The sequence below is a fragment of the Mauremys reevesii genome, linkage group 11 (assembly GCF_016161935.1).
Source record: "Mauremys reevesii isolate NIE-2019 linkage group 11, ASM1616193v1, whole genome shotgun sequence".
Taxonomy (NCBI): domain Eukaryota; kingdom Metazoa; phylum Chordata; order Testudines; family Geoemydidae; genus Mauremys; species Mauremys reevesii.
In genome coordinates this window covers 17,518,075-17,537,509 of record NC_052633.1, presented here as the reverse complement: position 1 = coordinate 17,537,509, position 19,435 = coordinate 17,518,075, and the positions used below count along the sequence as shown (strand labels likewise).

General features: G+C 44.3%; 1 protein-coding gene across 4 annotated transcripts in view; it reads left to right on the top strand.

Annotated features, from left to right (window-relative positions):
- NRP2 (neuropilin 2) overlaps nucleotides 1-18,115 on the top strand; it is a 140,302-nt gene extending 122,187 nt beyond the window's left edge. For all 4 annotated transcript variants that reach the window (XM_039494121.1, XM_039494120.1, XM_039494126.1 and 1 more), the window contains 2 exons: nucleotides 11,862-11,918; nucleotides 14,601-18,115. In XM_039494121.1, coding sequence (XP_039350055.1) covers nucleotides 11,862-11,918; nucleotides 14,601-14,905 — 362 coding nt within the window. In that variant the 3' untranslated portion in view covers nucleotides 14,906-18,115. The remainder of the gene's footprint in view (nucleotides 1-11,861; nucleotides 11,919-14,600) is intronic.
- Nucleotides 18,116-19,435: the final 1,320 nt, after the last annotated feature.

The window sequence follows — 19,435 nt, the reverse complement described above, 5'->3', positions numbered from 1 at the left end:
TATAAGCATAGCTGAAGCGCTGTAGACTTTCTTTTTTTTTTTGCTTTAATTGTGCAGCTCAGTGGAGCTCCAACACTCGTAATTTGCATTTTGTACACTTCAGTGACCATCCAAGCAAAATGCAAGACAAACATGCACAAAAAAAGAGAGCGGGCGAGAAAATGTCTGATAGTCTCACTATGAGCAAAAATCTTTAAGTAAACAAATGAAAAGGGAGGGGTAGTTCGGGGGTTAATTACGCCTTATATACTTCACACACAAGTCGACCAAGAGTCAAACAGAAGCAAATACAGGCTAGATGGGGAGCGTGTCAGGCACAAACAGCCAAAATTAGCACATGATTGCAAAAAGCAAAGCGTACGTGCAATTCCAGTAAGCTCTATTCAGCAATAAATATGAAGCACAGAGTTCATCCCTAGAAAGCAATCTCAAAACAGTAGAGCAGAGATGGTCAATAGGCAGCCAAATCCAGCCCGCCAGACACTTTTGACTGGACTCTGCAATTTTTTTATTTACTTATCATTATTATTGGGGTGTTTTTTTATTATTTTCTCTGGAATCTAGACCTTGCCCATACCTTGCCCAAGAAATTTGGCCCTTGACAAAAAATAATTGACTAGCTCTGTGGTAGAGCTTTCCTGGGCAGGGCCAGCTGAACAGTGAAGGCTCAGCATTCCACTATGCAGCATTCCCCTCCATTAGAGAAAAGAATGGCAGCAGCTCATGTCTATTGTGCAATAGGCAGAAGGCCCAGAGGCAGCCTCCGCAGTTATATACACAAAGTGAGTGTGAGTATCTGTGTCATCATAAGCACACCTTTGTGGATGTAACCCAGAGCTCGACTCATGGAGACATACCCTGATGAGGGCTTTGCCTACACTTTAAACACTACAGTAGTGCTTCAGTGTAGACACTACCTACGCCAAGGGGTGACTCCATCAGCGCAGTTAATCCACCTCCCCAGAGGTGGTAGCTAGGTCACCGGGCGAATTCTTCCATCAGTCTAGCGCTGTCTACTCAGGGACTTTGGTCGGCTTTACTATGCCACTTAGGGAGGTGGATTTTTTCAAACTCCAACCAACATCGTTAAACCAACCTAGTTCTCTAGTGTAGACCTGGCCTTAGGAGAACAACCGCAATAGGTTCATGTAGTCCAGGTCTCAGCTTGAGTAGCAGTCCTGTAGTATGTGTAGTGTAGCGGCTGGTCACACAAGGCACCCATGTATATGCTTGAGGAAAAGCATCTCACTCTTCTGTAGCATCAAAGAACACAGGTGATTTAAGGCAAGTGGTTACGTTCTAATACATAAAGGTATCTTAGCTACAAAACAACTCGGTAGTTAACTTAGGTACCAGGGTCTGATTAGCTGTTGGCTAAGCCAATTTATACCAGCTGAAGATCTGGTCCTTAAAATCCCACTGGTCCTTCAGAAAGGAGGGAGGGTTTTTTGGTTTGCTTGCTTTTTACAGGAACTCAAGGTTATTCAATGGAATTCACCCTGCAGGACAAACAGAATTTTGAAGTGCTAGAATTCCAAGTTGGTCTAAAGTGGAGTTGACAAGTGTAAGTAAGATCAGAAGCAGAACCACTGTCTGTACACAGCCCTCAAAAATATGGCCAGAAAGGTTCATTTAATTGCTGGTATAGTGGTGGGGCTGTTTCTGTGTATACACTATGTAAGTACTTTACTTATTTTTACTCTAATTTAAAATAGCTCAATTGGTAGGGACATGGTGGGTGAGTTTCGTTGGTGCATTTGTTGCCTGTGAAACATACCAGATTAACTCTTGGGAAGGCTGAAGCTGCCTGTTTAGCCACCAATGAGTCACTGCATGGGCATTTTCTGTCCTTGGCCTCTTTGCCGAGAGTGCCATTGTATGGCAATTCTGACTGTAGCTTTGGGTTGCTCTGTGATTAATTGTGAAGCATCATATTTATGCCAGAAAAGTATGTTCACAGTACTCAGCCTTTATGGGTGACCGGACACCAAAGTGAAGCCAAGGCCTCTGATGATTTTATTTGTATTATGGAAGCACCTATAGGCTGCAGCTCCATTGTACTAGGCACAATCGACACAAAAACCATGAATAGTAAGTGTGCATCTGCCTGAATATGCTACCCACCGTAGGACAGGACGAAAGAAGCAGCAACAAATCACAGCATTACAGAAGAAAAAAATGGTGTGTTGTGCTGCTGAAAGTTCTGGGCTGCTTCCTTCTCGGGCTACCCCTTCACATCGAGGGTGTGACTTAGACGAAGAATTGCTCAAGAAGCAGTCCAGATGGTGCAATAATTATTCAGTGAGCAGCATGACTGGACACACATTGGGCCGCATGCCTCACGGGGCAAACGCCTTTGATTTCAGGGCAGCTCCCCCAGGAGTGCCTATGGCAGATAGCGTCAATAATTGGATTTTGTTTCTCATTTGGGAGGGTACATTTGCTTTTCCTGAGCTGGGAACTGAGGAGGCGAGAGTCTGCTCTCCTTGACATTGGTTTTACACTGCCAGACTTACAAGACTTCAGCACAGCTTTTCCTGATCTACACCAGAGTAAGTGGCAGCAAAATCAGGCTCAAAGACTCCAGGAAGGGACCAGAAGCTAGACAGCATCCTGGCTCTTGGCCACAGCACTTCCATTAGTGGCTTCAGTGACACCAATAGCAATCACAGAAGTGACTGCCAGTTTGAGGGGTAGCGTCATTACCCATTATCCAAAAAAAAGGCAACAAGGAGGGTGATAAAAAGATCGAGAGGCAGCAAAGCAGCCTGTTTCTTTTCTCCTCACCCTTTTTAGTGTTCATGAAAGGTGGCGGCTTGGCAGCTCTAGCCACCAAACATGGCCGAGCTGTCTTCAGACTGCCCTGCCAATGCAGCTCAGCCCTGCTCTGCAGGCAGCACCTGCCAGTGTGAGATGGTAGGTCGGTCTCCGCGCACATACAATATTCGGCCTCTTGGCTGAAAATGACAACTGGCAGCACCAACTTAGAGAGTTGTGTTTTGTCATGTGGGCAACTTATTCCACACCGGACATCAGACTGGAAACAACTTTCTCTGATCACTGCCCTTGGATGGCATCAAACCAGTGACCTGCAAGTGAAGAGCTTCATTATAGATCACTTCACTCAGCCAGTAGCCTAGATAGCTAAGCACAGTGGCCACCAGCAGTGTAGTCTGTTGCTTACTCCATACGTTAGAAGAAATGAGAGCAAAATATCTCTTAGCTATCTGGTCACGTTGCCTCAGGAGACCAGGCCGTTTCTGATTATACTGTTTGAGTGTGAGCACACCAGGGCAGGAGACAGTCAAGCTATATTCTAACACTGGGTAGCATAACACAGATGTTGGGACATCTGCTCATCATTAGACACATCTGCAATCTGCATCATTTCATCGCAGCTTTCACTGGTGATATGCAAAAATCAGAGCCTTCCAGGAGCCTATGTGGAACAGCTTAAGATTCTAATGAAGGGGGTCTTCATTTGCGACATACCTGCTAAAGACAGCCCTGCTGTGACATCATTGCTGAATTTCTCACATCCACTTTGTTCTTATTGCTTCCCATGCCAATCTGTTAGGGAAAATGTATGACCAACCCCCTGTGTAGAGGCCTGATCTCATACCACTGAAATGGTTGGGACGCTTGAGATTGACTTCAATGGGAGCAGGTTGAGGCATTCTGAAGGGGATGGAAGCATTCTGAAGAAAGAGGGATATGACTGTACTTCCCCCAAGCTCTCGTCCCCTCCTGTTTTCCTTGCACCTTTCTTTCTGAATCGCCATTCTTTAGTTTTCCTTTTTTAGTGAAAATCCTTCTTTCTCTATTTAACTGAAAATGCACAGTCAGACCCTGAGGTTCACATGGATTCAGAATGTAGCCTACAGCAAGAGCATGAGACTGTCCCTCCATACATCTGCACAGCAGCTAATGGGTGTAATTCCCAGCTCGGCTGACATGCCGAAGCTGGCTCTGCTCGAGCTACCATGCAAACAGCAGCAGTGTAGCTGGAGTGGCACAGCTGGTGGCTAGGGCTGGCCACCCAAGTACCACCTCATTTGACATCCTATGTACATATGGGGGCGGCTAGCCCAAGCCACCTCCCTGTGCCACCACGGCCACGTGGCTATTTTTAACATGCTAACTAGAGCAGAGCTAGTGCGTGCACGTCGATCCAAGCTGGGAAGGACTCCTCCAGCTGCTGTATAGATCTATCCATAGTGACATACACTGTCGTGCACCCCACCCCTTTCTGAGTTCTGAGGTTAGTCCCAAGCCAGGGCTTCCTGGGAGGTGGTTTAAATACAAAGTACAGAAGTTACAATACCAAGCAGGACGGTCAAGCTGATACTAGGGGTTTTTTTCCTTTTCTGTTAAGCTCTATCCAAAACACAGCTTTTCTTTCAAATTGGGCAGGGATTTAGTCTAAATTAGTGTAAATTAAATGTGTTTAGTGTTTGGGGGTAAAAATTGTTTGGAAATGGTGAGGATATTTCATTTGGAAAAACAGCTACTAAGCATATGAGATAGTAACCCTTCCTGCGGCACGTGTGTTTGTAAAGTGCTTTTCCATTTGCTCGCACTGGGACCTATCAGCCTCACAACAATTGGGTGATCACATCTATAGAGACCACACTGCAGTGGGGAAGCGAAACGAAGCAATGGCAAGGTGGGTCCATACAGGCTGCTTCACGATGACAAAACAAAACGACGTCCATTTGAGTTGTTATTCCGCTATTTAAAAAAAAAAGAGCTAGAAATAAACAACTAAAGGAAGCAAAAGGCTAGTTAAAAGGATGTTAAAGTTGGAGCCCTTGTTTCTTAGGGACAGAGAAGTTCTAATTTCCACCACAGCATTTTTGATACGGCATGCAAGTACTGGTGCACTGGTTTATATGCTGTATATGGAATCTAGACCACCCAACACTACACACTGTTACAGGGCCTTTGGGGGACATGTTTCTGCAGTGTGGTCTCCTTGTGTGCCTTGTACTCAGGGCCAGCTCCAGGCATCAGCGCAGGAAGCAGGTGCTTGGGGCGGCCAATGGAAAGGGGTGGCACGCCCGGGTCTTCGGCAGCAATTCGGCGGCGGGTTCCCTCGGTCCCTCTCGGAGGGAAGGACTGGCCACCGAATTGCCGCTGAAGAATGAAGCAGCATGGTAGAGCTGCTGCCAATTGCGACTTTATCTTTTTTTTTTTTTCTTCGCTGCTTGGGGCAGCAAAAAAGCCAGAGCCGGCCCTGCTTGTACTAGTATTGCACTAGTATGTGTAAAGAACCATAGAGATTACATGATATCACCCAGTGATGTGCGACATTCAGAGTAAAGGACCAAGGTGTTGCAATGGGTAGATACAATGGAGCTGAGTTTATGGGTGCATGGAAATGACAGCTAGAAGAGTGCACACAGTGATGACCTTTAAAAGCTTGCTATGTTAGCTTACCTCCCGCTGGTTCTGAGTCAGGAAAATACTTAAGCACACACGCTACCCCAGCTCTAGCCAGCAAAACACATAAGGACATATTTAACGTTAAGCTTTGCTGTCCTGGGCTGCTTTCCTGAATCAGGCCCTTAATCGATACCACTACTAACAATCCCTAGCTCATACATAGCACTGGGCATCCATAGAAAGCGCTTACAAAGGCAGTCAGTATCATCATCTCCATTTACAGAGAGGGAAGTGACTTGCATCCCTCGTAGGATGGGGGCAGAGCTGGGACTAGGACCGAGGTCTCCTGAGTTCCAGGCCAGTGCTCTGTCCACTAGGCCACACTACCTCCTTACTAACTGTAACGCATACCTAGGAAATACCAAAAACACAAAGGCAATCGACAGATTCCAAAGATAATTGTTGTAGGTTAGTTAGTCCATTTCCGGCCAACACAAGGCTTATTCTCTGCAGTACATTTCCAGCCTTTCCTTTATGAAAATATTACAGTAGCCTATGATAGTCCATTTTTCTGCTAGCACAAGGCTGGTCCCTACCATACATTGCCCAGTGCTCCCTTTTTTAAAATACTGGAGTGGTCCACGCATCTACTACGGCAAAAGTGTATTGGCCCAAAACACTTGTAAACTGCATGCATCTGACGAAGTGGGTATTCACCCACAAAAGCTTATGCACCAATACGTCTGTTAGTCTATAAGGTGCCACGGGACTCTTTGTCGCTTTTTGTAAACTGTAGAGCTTCAGATCATTCCTCTAAATATTTTTAAAAGAAATGGCTCAGTGTTAAATGTCTGAGGCAATAAAAGTTCCCTGGTTGGCAGGACAACTTTAACCCCTGAGTGTCCATGCATGACCGAGTTTAATACATAAAGCTGTCCTGTGCATTATTGTTTGGTCACATGGTGGTACTCAGTCTCTCTGGTCACCAATACTCCACTACAATCACTCATTTACAATTGCACTCATGCTGCGCTGCCCATTCAACATGTGCTCTCTCCAGCGGATGGGGTAGTGATAAGTGTGTAAGTGGGAGTGATGAGTATGTAGGTGGATTTCTTTCTTTGGGGAAATTCCCAGTGCACTGTGTCAGCAAATAACATGCTGTTATTTTAAGCGATCAGTTTGGCATTCGGTCAGATTTCAAAGTACACCAAGCATGCAAAATAAACTAGAGTAATTCAGATACTTTCTAAAAAAAAAAAAGAAATAGCTGTTTGCATACATCACTGATGAGTGAAATGCAGTGAAAAACAGGATTTATGTATGAGTCACCCTCATGGAGCTCTGACAGCTCACCTCAATCCTGGCGTCTACAAAATCCCTACAAGGTTCTTCTAAGCAAAGTGTGTCATGTCTATGGTAGCTGTAGTATTTGGGAGCAGACAACCCAAAAGCAGTTCAGGTTCTGACTACGTGCAAAGGTCAGTGAACGTGGAACCTTTCCTGCGTTGCAAAATAGTGGTGTTTGCATCATGACACTGCCACATTGTGAGCCCACGTTCTGGGAGCCCATCCTCAGAGCACCAGCAGGGTTCCACAGGGAAAGCAGCCTGTCAAGATGAGCCCTGCAGTCCAGGAACCCGTCCTTGGACCTATCTAAGGCCTAACTGAACGTGAGCTCCCAAGGCAGTGTTGTAGAAAGCAAATGCAAACATTGGCTCCATGAGCAGAGGGATATCAATTAACTCTGTATAGGGCATTAGTGAGACCATTACTGGAACACTGTGTCCAGTTTGGGGTCCACACTTCAAAAAAGGCTGTTGACAAATTGGAAAGAGTTCAGAAAATAACTACAAGAATGATTTGAAGTCTGGAAAACTGGCCCTCTAGACAGAGAAACAGGCCCCCTAGAGGGCAATATAGGAGCGTGATGCAAAATTTACAGCGCGTGGTTCTGTTGTGGCCCATGTTGTAGGTAGACTCTTCTAGGCACGCTGGTTTTGAGATGTCATTGTGTTCTGAACAAGTGTGGTTCCCTCAACAATGCCACTGCACTGAAACCAAACTTCATAGCCCAGAGCGGAGCTGGTTGGGTGGGCTTACAGCCATTGACCCCGCACACTGACCGAGACATACACATGCATATCGGCGCCAGACTACGCTGACATCGCTATGCTGTTTTCTCTTACAACGTAAGCCCAATCGGAGCGAAAGCAGCAAAAAAGGTCAGCACATTACCTCCTGTGTCACATCCCCTGCGATCATTATGTTCAGTCACTTTTTTAAAGCAATGTACATTAAACCTCCTAATGTCTTTGAAAATACCAACCTCTGTCCTGCTAGCCCCATGTCTTGAGCTGGTATGTGCATTCTATTTAAGATGTTTCAACTACATTGATTAAAACCTCCTCATCTTCCTTTTTCAGGATTCATAAATTAGCCTTTTAGCTTGCTGGCGGTGATCTCAGATACAATAGATAACAGTCTCCTCTAGGCATCCGGCCATTTCGAAAGCCATCACTTAGGTTGGCTTCACCTTTACTGCTTTTCGGCGTGAATAGCTGGAGGTTCGTAGCCATAATTCAACACATTTTTCTTAAAAAGGGCCTTTCACACCGGGCAAAGCTTTCAAATGCATCATACTTAAATAGAGTTTCACTTAACTTTCTTGCATAACTTTCCTTAATGATTTTTTCATCTAACATTTTCAAGTAAATTTAGTACATGTGAAAGATAGCAGATGGATAGCCTTCTGTTTATGCACAGGAGAGGTGCATTAAATCCTGTTTATGCACATGATGGGCGTGGCACAACACATGAGCAGGTCATGATTCCGCCAACGTGCTTTGAACCTGACTTAGAGGGAGTACATCCATGGGGTCAGTTTTCATGGCCCACCCAGGTCTTCACATCTGTGCTGAGACTTGTCAACAAAGGTGCTAATTAATGCCAAATGCAGGGCTGTTTTCTGCAATGGGAGCACATAGCTACTAGGAACTGGATGTGAGTCTGGTGAGTCTTGGCCACCAAACAGCCAAGGCTGATTTTGCTAATTACTTATGGAAAAAATAAGGGTTTTTTTGTTTTGTTTCATCCATAGACAGCGCATTGGAGCAGATACATGACATCACAAACAAGTCGATGGCAATAGCATGCTATGTGATAAATAGAGGATCCTGGCTCTGCTACAGGACTAAGCTGAAAGAGGAAATGGATTGTGTAGGAGAAAGCTCTTAAAACACAAATATCAGCAATATTAGCAAAGGGAGTAGAGAAAATTGCTAGCAGAGTAAATAGCTTTTTGTATAAATGTTCTCTTTATTCAAGTTTTCCCCAGTGCTCAGTCCTCCCATTAAGGCTTGGAGAATTGATGTTCTTTCAAAAGTGTTGATTATCCGATACGCTTCTAGTTCCTTCCTGCTCACCAAAACTAACTGAGAAGAAACTAAAACAGAGTTGAGTTTCTCATGTGTTTTCGGACAAAATGAATAGCCTTTGGAATAACCCAAGGCAGGCATCTACTCTGCTGCCTCAGTGGAGTCCAGAGATTCCCTTTCCAGGCAGTTGGCCAAATTCTAGCTTAATTTATGCTCATGCTATCTATGTTTTCAAAATGGTTGCATGGGTGAAACTGACAGCAGAATTTGACCTCTTGTCTCCTGATTGATGATTAGCTTGGAGCACTTTCTGAGTGATTTTTGTACGTGAACAATTCCGAATACTTGCACGAGGCCCTCAGGCAGTTCTTCAGATCCTAAAAGGTTTCCATCTGGGTGGGTCAAGTCCTAGAAGTGCTCAGAAATTAGGTGAACTTGCTCCTTCTGTTTTGAAAAGCTACTGATAGAAGAGCCTCAGCTTAATTAATTGGGTCTCTCATCGCTGATCATTATGAGGGACACAAACGATCCCTTCTGTGTTTGTATTCCCATCTTCACTTGAAAATTAAAAGAAACATTTTTAACTACTTGAATAATGAGGGTGAAGGGAAATGCTGTGCTAATGACTATGTGGGAAAATAATAGCATTATTATTATTAAGGATACTGCAATCAGTCTTTACTTGGGAGCTGAAGGAATGCTGAGACACCACCACAAAGATCTAAGTTCAGCCTTGTCTGAGCATATAGAGCTCAAACCTGCATTGACTCCAGCTGCAAAACATTAGATCTAATCTTCTCCAAAGTTTAGGGTCATTTGGACCTGGGGTTTTATATTGGGCTTATCTCTAGGTCTGGAGTGAGAGACCTGTAGATAGGTGAATCATTCCATTCCACATCCTTATGCTATGCAAGTTAAATCCCAAACTCACAGGCTTTTCAAAGTATCTATGTTGTTTCCTGCTAATAAAGTGCCTGATCCAAGGCCTGGTTAAGTCAATGAAAAACTCTCATTGACTTTATTAGGTTCTGGGATCAGGCCCAAGGGCTGTGGGAGGTAGATACTTCTGCCCCATCCAGGTCTCTCACCCTCCCTTTATGCCTGATTCAAACAGAGCATCTGAATTACCATCTAGAAGGGCTTCTCTGTATTCTGTGACCTCTCCAGGCAGGAGTTTTCCATTTAAATCCATGATGCCCAATAAACGATACCATTTCGATGTGGAGATCATTGCACTGACGATCACGATGGTGCTACTGAACATTCTTGGCAGGATTGCCACAGTGTCCTAGTGGTGGTGCTTTCCCATGTAAACACCCACTGTTAAATTCCCAATTCTGGATTCATTTCTCCTGAAGAGGCCAGGAACTATGACAAGAGACAGTGGAACAAACTGCTTACACCAGCAGTGAATTTGGGCCACCAGGCCCTTGAAGGAAGGTGTGTCTCATGCTGCTTAACGGCCCAGTGAGCTCCCTTTACTCATACTGCCTTTAAAGAAGCCTGATTTACATAGGGTGAGTGCTCAGTAATTCTGGCATCTTTAAGGCACCCCCCAACTTTGAGGCATCTCAACACGTACTCATTTGGCCCCGTAAGGAGTGTTCAGAAGGAGAATTGCACCCAGTCTCTCCTTAACCAGAACGATAGTGGGGCTTCAATGGTGTGGTGGGAATCTAGGGTTCGGTCTGGGACAGAGAGGCGCTCTTGAGGGGGACAGTGCTGCTCATATACACCCAGGCTTCTAGGGTAATGCACATGGAAGCAGTGATGGATACACTATTGATTTTGTTTGCTAAGACACTGAAGTTCTTCCCCTCTTGATAAGTGTTGATGGGGTAACAGTTCAAACTACTCAATGGCTGTGTGTATGTCTTTCCCGCTTCTTGTCAAGCTTAGTCAGTCTGCGATATAAATTGCCCTAACTCACTAAATGAATACTATTAAACTGGAGGACTTGAAAACAGTAGAGCCCTATACACATTGCTGAACAGAGGCACCTGTGTAATAGTTTCATGGCAAACACATTAATTTAGGTTTAATCGGTAGCTTGCAATTTTTGGAAAGGCCCTTAGAACTGCGAGATGTTGCTTTTTAGGCACATTACACTTCTTTGGCCTTGTCATTTTTAGGTGATTTTTTTTTTAATTACATTGATCTCTTTCTTCTTTTGCAACTCATGTAAGATACACAACAGTAGCTTATATTCTCAAAAGTGACTCTGTTTTGGGGTGCGCAACTTGAGATGCTTTGGAGGCATCTGATTTTCAGCTAGTTGGGTGCTCAGCAAGTTTGGTCTTCTGTAAGTGTCTCCGGGTGGGCACCCAAAAATCATAGTTAGTTTTGAAAAATGTAGGCAAGTGTAAATACAAAGGCATTTATCCTAGAATAGAGCTAATACTGGAAAGATTACACGGCAACGTAACTTAGCTCTACTTCGACTGCGGCAAGCACATTTGGTTAGTAGGGTTTGATCTATGCTGAACAATAAAAAAAAATGTCACCACTAAAAGGCATTTGGATCAGAGAGATGTTAACATAAATGCCTGAATATGGACACCCAGTTACAAATCTCCCCGTCTCGCTCAGTCTCAACCAGCTTTTACATTAAAACTTGTAATGATGATACATGACTTCCTTAAATTACTATGAATTTATTTGAAACCAAAGAGAAAGTGGGTCATTGGGGCTTTGTGTCCACTAAGATGTATGTGGGATGATGAAATGTAGAGTGTGTTAAATGGATCTACCATTAATGGCAACTAATGATGGGCACTAAGATACTATTGAAAGTTGTAAGTATAATACCCATGACCATGTTAATAATGAGTTATGGCCATTATGAAGACAGTAGTGACAATATTTCAATGGTGTGCAGATTATCCGGTTTCTTTCTTTTTCCTCTGTTTCGTTTTCTTAAAAGCTGGTCATTTAGTGGGAAAAAAAATGTGATGTGATGTACCATGAAGCATCTGTTCTGTTGTACACTCAAGATAATTCATTGGCTTTGGCCATAGCTATGGAAAACTTTGCAATAGTTCAAACCTGGCAGGTCTCATAACAAAGTGACTGTTTTCAATACGTGTTTTGTCATTCTAGTGGACTTCCCAAGCTTAGAGGACGGCTTTGCAATCCCTGGAGATGACAATGAAGATGGTGAGTATAAAATGGACAATTTAGGGGGAAACTTATGTTGCATTATCACAGTCTACTATTACCAGAGAAGGGTACAATCCACAATTTTTGCATATGGGTCTGAACTTTCCTCAAGTAGAGGAGTCTGTGGATCCAAGGACTTGCTTTGGACCTCTACAGAGATATGGGCAAGCTGCTAAACTCAATTAAAGATCCCAGAGATAGAGCATGTTTGGAATCTGGGGTTCTGATTCATACCTAGCTCTAATTATTACGTGGTTCCAATCCCCAAGGAGCCCCCTCATCTCAGCTCCCCCTTCCTGATCCTAACAGCCCTCCAGAAACCACCTTACCCCTCAACTCCCTTTCCCCAATCCCAAACCGACTCTCTCTATTTGGTAATAAACCATCATTGAGAGGGTAGACTGTCAGCTGTGACACTGTCTGTCACAGTGGTTCTCAACCAGGAGTACATGTACCCCTGGGGGTACACAGAGGTCTTCCAGGGGGTACATCAACTCATCTAGATATTTGCCTAGTTTTACAACAGGCTACATAAAAAGCATTAATGATGTCAGTACAAACTAAAATTTCATACAATGATTTGTTTATACTGCTCTATATACTAAACACTGAAATGTAAGTACAATATTTATATCTCAATTGATTTATTTTATAATTAGATGGTTAAAAATGAGAAAGTCAGCCATTTTTCAGTAATAGTGTGTTTTTGTGAGATGAAACTTGGGGGTACACAAGACAAATCAGACTCCTTAAAGGGGTACAGTTGTCTGGAAAGATTGAGAGCCACTAGTCTATCGGATGGGTTCTGAATGGCTGGTCTGTTAAAATCTCACATGCTCCAACTCTTCCCCCAGATCACAGCTTGTTTAGAATCCTCTGCTCTGAACTAGGAGCAGGGTACACTGTTTACAACATTTGAAGAAGCAGTGTGGTCTAGTGGTCACAGCAAAGGACTGGGCATCAGGAGAGTGGAGTTTTAGTTCAACTCTGCTACTGGCTCTTTGTGTGGCCTTGGGCTTCAGGCAGGGAGAGCTGGGCCTTAAATATAATTGAACTTTACAAATCTTCAAACATTCTTAGGGATTCATTTCAGGAGTTGGGATGAGGTTTGGCCATTTATTTATTTTAATCAAAATAAGGGGCCAGATCTTCAACTGGTGAATCTGCATAGTCAGGGCCGGTGCAAGGAAGTTAACCACCCAGCTAACCCCGCCCCCCCAGAGGAGCCCCCCCTCTGCCCCCGCAGCAGTTACCCCTCCCTGCAGCTAACCCCGCCCGGGAAGCCCCCCTCCACGGCAGCTAACCCCGCCTGGGGAGACCCCCTGCAGCAGCTAACCCCACCTGGGGAGCCCACCCCAGCTCACCTCGGCTCTGCCTCCTCCGCTGAGCACGCCGGCGTCACTCTAATTCTCCTCCCCTCCCAGGCTTGCGGCACCGATTGGAGGAGACTTAGAGTGGGGGCTGTGTGCTCAGTGGAGGATGCAGAGTGGAGGTGATCTGGGGCAGGGAGCGGTTCCCCTTTTCGGCCCCCCCTCCCATTAGTGTGGGCGGCCCCCCCACCCCAGCTCACCTCCACTCCACCTCCTCCCCTGAGCGGGCTTTTAGGCGCCCTCAGCCACTAGGCGCCCTAGGCGGCCACCTAGTTCGCCTAAGTGGTTGCACCGGCCCTGTGCATAGTTCCACTGAAACCAGCTCACGGCCCCTGAGAATCTGCCCCTTATGTCTTTGTGGAGCCTATGACTAAAGTTCACCTGAGCATAGGGTTTGAAGTCTGGAAGTCCTCACTGGGCGGCCTTGGGATGATAATACTTATCCCCCTGCCTCACAGGGGCTGTTGTGAGAATCAACAAACGTGTGTGCATACAGGGCCTTGAACACGTCTCAGCTACTGATGGAAATGTACTGCAGTAGTAGTTCCAAGTAACACTCTTGCCTTGAGTGAAACCCAGCAGTGATATTGCATAGGAAGTATGGGCCTGATCCTGTGCCCATTGTCATAAATAACAAAGCTCCAATTGCCATCAGTGGTGCAGGATAAGGCCCTGTTGGAAGAGTGCTTTCTATAGATGAAGCGTCCTTTCAGTCAAGGCAGATGTACTTAGTATAAGAACGTTTATAGTGATGCTGCTTAACACCTTCTCTGTTTATTTCTCAAGGATTTAAAATACAGTATGGTAAAAAAAAGTGGTTATATAAAAGCAGGCACCTTGTTACTAAAGATATGCTGTCCTATTACTGCATATGTGCCATTCAAGTTGCATCTACGTTTCTAAAAAATACAAATTTTCCTTTTTTTTTTTTTTTTTTACTACTATCAGCACTGCAAAGTCAACAAACTGGTTTTGTGGTGGTACCAACAGAACTGTACGTTCAAACATTAATTGGAGCTCACATTGCATCTGGTCTTGCAAATGGAGCAAATTAGGTATGGAAGCTTTGACAGGTCACAGAGACCCTGAGAGGTGATTCCCACAGAACCAGATTTCTGACTACAACTGCACTTGAAAAGTCAGATCCTCAGCTGGTTTAAACTGTTATAACTCCATTGACCTAAAGCTCTGCTGATTCACACCAGCCGAGGATCTGTCCCTAACTCTGACCATTGCAGATGCTGTTATTTACAAATAAGTTTAAGGTGACTAAATGATCTCTGGCTAATAAATGTCAATTATATTGCAGATTATTTTGGTCTGGATAACAACACCACACTGTTCTCTACTAACTCTCCAGTAACCCCAAAGCTGGACAAAGACAAGAACTGGCTCTACACTCTGGATCCAATCCTAGTCACCATCATAGCTATGAGTTCGCTTGGCGTTCTCCTAGGGGCCATTTGTGCTGGGTTATTGCTCTACTGTACATGCTCCTATACTGGGCTTTCCTCTCGAAGCTCCACTACTCTGGAGAACTACAACTTTGAGCTGTACGATGGCATCAAGCACAAAGTCAAAATGAACCACCAGAAGTGCTGTTCTGAGGCATGACTGATTGCACCGGAATCACATGTGACATTTCATTCCGGCAAGAGTAGCTGGTGAAGATTACTTGTTGTCTATGGGAATGGAATGCCATAATCTCAAACCAATCTGGAATACAGAAGGGGGCATGGGCATGAGGCCCCTGTCGTAAATCACAGTTGTAGACTCCAGCAAGCAGATTACAATCTGCAAGGACTACGGTAGCTGAATAATTATTTTAATGATGAGAACTGCGCTGGAACAAGGAAAGGAGCTCAGATGCTCCCCTGCCCCTTTATGTGAATGATTGAGACGTGTCCAAGGAAATGTTGCTTTACCTTTTGGATGTGAGAAATAAAATGTTGATCATTATTTCCCACTTCCTTGCCCGAATACGTGGCTGAAAATTCCTCAGCCATTCTGTCTTTAGAAATAACACACACACAAAAGCCCATCCCGCTTCTCTCCCCATTCAGATATTCTTTTGAGTTAAGGGATTTGTTCTTGGTGCATGTTATACAAACCCGGCAAGCTGCACTTTCTACGCCTAAAATGAAAGCAGGTTGTTGCCTTTAACTTTCCATATACAGGCGGCATAGGGGGTGGAAAGAATTACACCAATTTTAGGGTCAATGGAAACAGCCGTGCTTTCTTAAGAGATTAAGAAACAAAATAGAAAGGAAACCTTACATGTAGACGCACCCCTCAGAGAAAAGCTGAAGAGCCTTAAAGTGATTTATGAATAAGAGCCATTTATTAAATCCAGAACTTGGATTGAAACAGCAGCGACCTTCCTCAGAAGGGCTCTTTTTATTTCTTTTATCCTTTTTTAAAGTATATATATATAAGAAAATTGCAGCAAACAAAAGACACACAATTGTAAGGTTCCCAAGACTCTGGAGATGGCTTTTTTGAGAGAATGGTCTGCTATATATATAGCTATATATTTAAATTCTTTGATAATGTGATGGCCACTCAGAATAAGAAGGAAAAAATTATTATCAGGCACCATTCCGTGGAGTGGGATGCGGTGCGGGGTGAGACCCAACACACTTAGATTAATTGCCTGCCCTTCTAAGACGGTAACCATTCTTTCTCCTTTGGGTTATGGTAACTTCCTCTGCTTTCCATGGAGTCAGGTATGAGCTGCAAAACTCCAGTCTGGATATCAAGTAAACAGATTAGACCAAAATGTGGTCATCGTCTCATCCCTTCAGAGCGAAGCTGCTCTGCTTCGACCTGTTGCCAACACCAACAACAAAATTATGTGGTGTTTTGTTTTGTTTTAATCAAGTGCCTTAGAAAAACATAGTGTTTCTGTCTAGAGATCAGTGATGTATCAGACTACAAGCAAGGCATTCATCCTTCCCCTCTTCGTAATATATTCTTCATGGATGCTCTACTGGGTAGAGCCTAACTGAAGAGTCTTGTCTTTGTACTTGCAAGTGGTCTGGCTATATTTTCTCTCTGTGTCTGTGTGATCATGCCACACAAGAGATGTGTTATGTCCGTAATGTAGTGAATGAAAAGGTTTAAAATCCCTGGTTTCACATCAATGATGTTATTTCAGTTTTAATACAGCTGGGTTATCTATATGACTGTTTCCATATTACTGCACATGGATTATCCATATGCCAGCAAGAACCCAACACCTATGCCAGCAGTTATATTCCTAAAGGGTCCATATATCCTGTTGTTTTCATATGATCTAACAGGATCTTCTTGTGAGACACCTGACGTGGCTTCTCTTTTCATTCAGATATCAAAGTATTTTCGTTTGGTTTTTTTTTACAATCTCAAAGTTTTCTGGGCATAACACTACATGGAGTAGCGTTTGCTCTGTGTACTAGGAACAAGCCAGCCAGTAGAACAAGTGCTCAGTGTGATGAGCAGCATTTGGAGTGAAGAGAAAAGAAGTAGAATGACTGTGGGCACAATTCAAGGGTTCTTTAGCTCAGCATGAATGTTAATGGCTCTTGTTGAGAGTTTCATGAAAAGCTTACTTGGAAAAAATCCGCCTGAAAAATAAGCCTGGACCCTTGTTGAGTTGGAAGCTGGCAGGGGTGACACTTACACACACTTTTTGAAAAGTGCATTCTTATCTAGTATGTGACTAGTTCATGTCCCTAAAAAAATAAATTGGCACAAAACCATCCCAGTTTTTTTTTATTTTGAAAAATTGGCCACCTTAACGTGGGCGTCCTCCACACACAAACTACCCATTACTCTGCCAAAAAAAAACCCAAACCCACCAACCAGACACACAGTGATAGTAAAATGTATCAGACCATTTCAAAGGTGGATTGCTGCTACTCATCAACTTTATCCCTCTTCTAAATCACACAAAAGGGGAAGGGTGAATGGAAAAGGACCATAGTCACCCACCTATAAAAGTCAACTTAGAGAAACAATAGTCACTAATATATGGTAATGTTACAGTGTCTAGTAGACAGCTAGGGGGGGCGAGGTCGTATATACATAGAGTCAGCTCGATGTGTGTTTATGCACACGTGAATTCTCTGTATGTATTGTGTATGTGAATGATTACGTGGGCCTGAATAGTGTTACTGTAGCTCTGGGGCAGGAGAGTACTTCTGATCGTGGCACTAATTTGGGAGGGAGCTAGCCAAGCTGTGCGTAATGGAAAAGCACACCCCATAAGAGTCCTGCAGTTCTAGTCCATGTGGGTTGGTACAGGGACCTGAATGCGCACACTTGCTAAGCAGAAACAGGCCACTAATGCTGCATAGCTGATACCTCACTTACCGCTGCTGTGTGCTTTACTGTTCTAATACAGTATAATAACTGTGTTTGCTTGTAACTTTAACAGGGAAAGTAAAATTGGTGCAGTCTCCTCTGCAAATACAAACTATTTGTTAACCCATGTTCTCAAGCAATGCCCATTCCAAAATACACTAATAACGCAGTGTTAATGTTATCGCCACATCCTCCCAGTGTCAGGTAATCATTACTAACAGGCATGTTTGTCATGTTGCTGATTTCATTTTGCAGGGAGGTGAGCATGGGAATTAACCCTTAAGAAACTGTATGCAGAAGCTGAACTTTTCCAAGGTTTGCAGTGCGAGGTAGTCAACCATTCACTGGCTGAGCCAGGACATATGAGCTTCAGCTCTTTTACTGTGATTCTTCAGTGTTGTAAAAAGACAAATCAAACTGTGTTTATATGATTTGTATAAAAACCCTTTAAAATGCCTATTTAATAAACATTACAGTAGAGAGGCTGTTCCAGTTTGTTTTGTAAAAGGAAAATTTAAAAGTAAGGGGTGGAGAGCGAACTGGGACCTTTATGGGGGTGTGTTGTGAGTCCCCAGTTATTGGTGGCCTGGCCTGTTCAGGCAAAGGAACCCGGGGAAATGTAGTTTTGAGGCAGGGCTGAGGAGTGATGTAACCCCCAGATGAAAATCGCATGCTTTCGGGAATGTATACAAGGCAAGGCTGTGGCTCACTCTAGTGAAGTTTGGGTAGCAGTAAGACCAAGATCTCCATCTAAGAAGGAGGAAGGAGAAAGCCATTAAGGAGGGGGTAGAAGGAAAAGTCCTGAGGCAGTAGGTACAGCTTGGCTGGAGGCCCACTGATGGAACTAGCATTCGTTTAGAGGCAGGAGGCGTCCCAAGGAGGAAGGACATCCTGCTTTCCTGCCCTCTCAAATCCAGCCCGGCAGGAATCTTTACCCTGATTAGGCCTGGTAAGGACAAAAGACTATTGATTGACTCCAGGAAGGTCAGAACGTTACTGATGTGCTCTGGGGAGGGTGAAGCTGCGGTGTAAGGGTGAGATGGTTCACCAGAATGAAGCAGCCTCCAGCTGAGGTGGGCTGAACGTCCGGCTTGTGTTTCCATGGGACTCTCCTTTAAACTCTGGAAAGAGCGGGGGGACTTCTTGGGTCTTGAACAGAGGGTCCAAAGTATCCCATTGACCTACATGCCTGAGGCAAACCGTCAGCCACAGGGAAACAAAGGCAAAGCTGCAGGACTCATGCTGGAGTAGTAAATCGCTTGTCTAAAGGGAGACTGGACATAGCAGGAGATTGGCTCTTCTGTCTCGATATTGCTAGTTTAAATTGCCCCAGGTCAGTAGTAACCAAAACTTCCTAGTATGGTGTAATTTGTTGTAGGTGAAGTGAGCTGCTGGGCTCAGTTAACAGCTGTAGATGTCACCAATGATTTTCACAGCTGGCACTAATCCCACTCAAATCGTCAGACCCAGTCCTGAAGCCAGGAACTGATGGCCAGGAGGGTCTGATAGCCTTCTCAGCCCTCTAGCTCAGGGAGGAGGGATGGTGGTGAGACATCGTAGGACAGCGTCCAATGCAGTTACCCTAACTGCCCATTCCATGGATAGACCTGCGAAGCCTGATTTCATTGGTGATCCTGTTACAGACAAAACCCCAGGCCAGTGTGAGCTGCAGTCACCTTTTACACAATTCCATGTGCCTGGAAGCTGTTTGACCGTTGGCCTAATTACTAATCTTCAGGACAACAATAAGATTCAGAAAAAGAAAACAAGTTACAATTCTTGCATTTTTTTGTAGCTCAG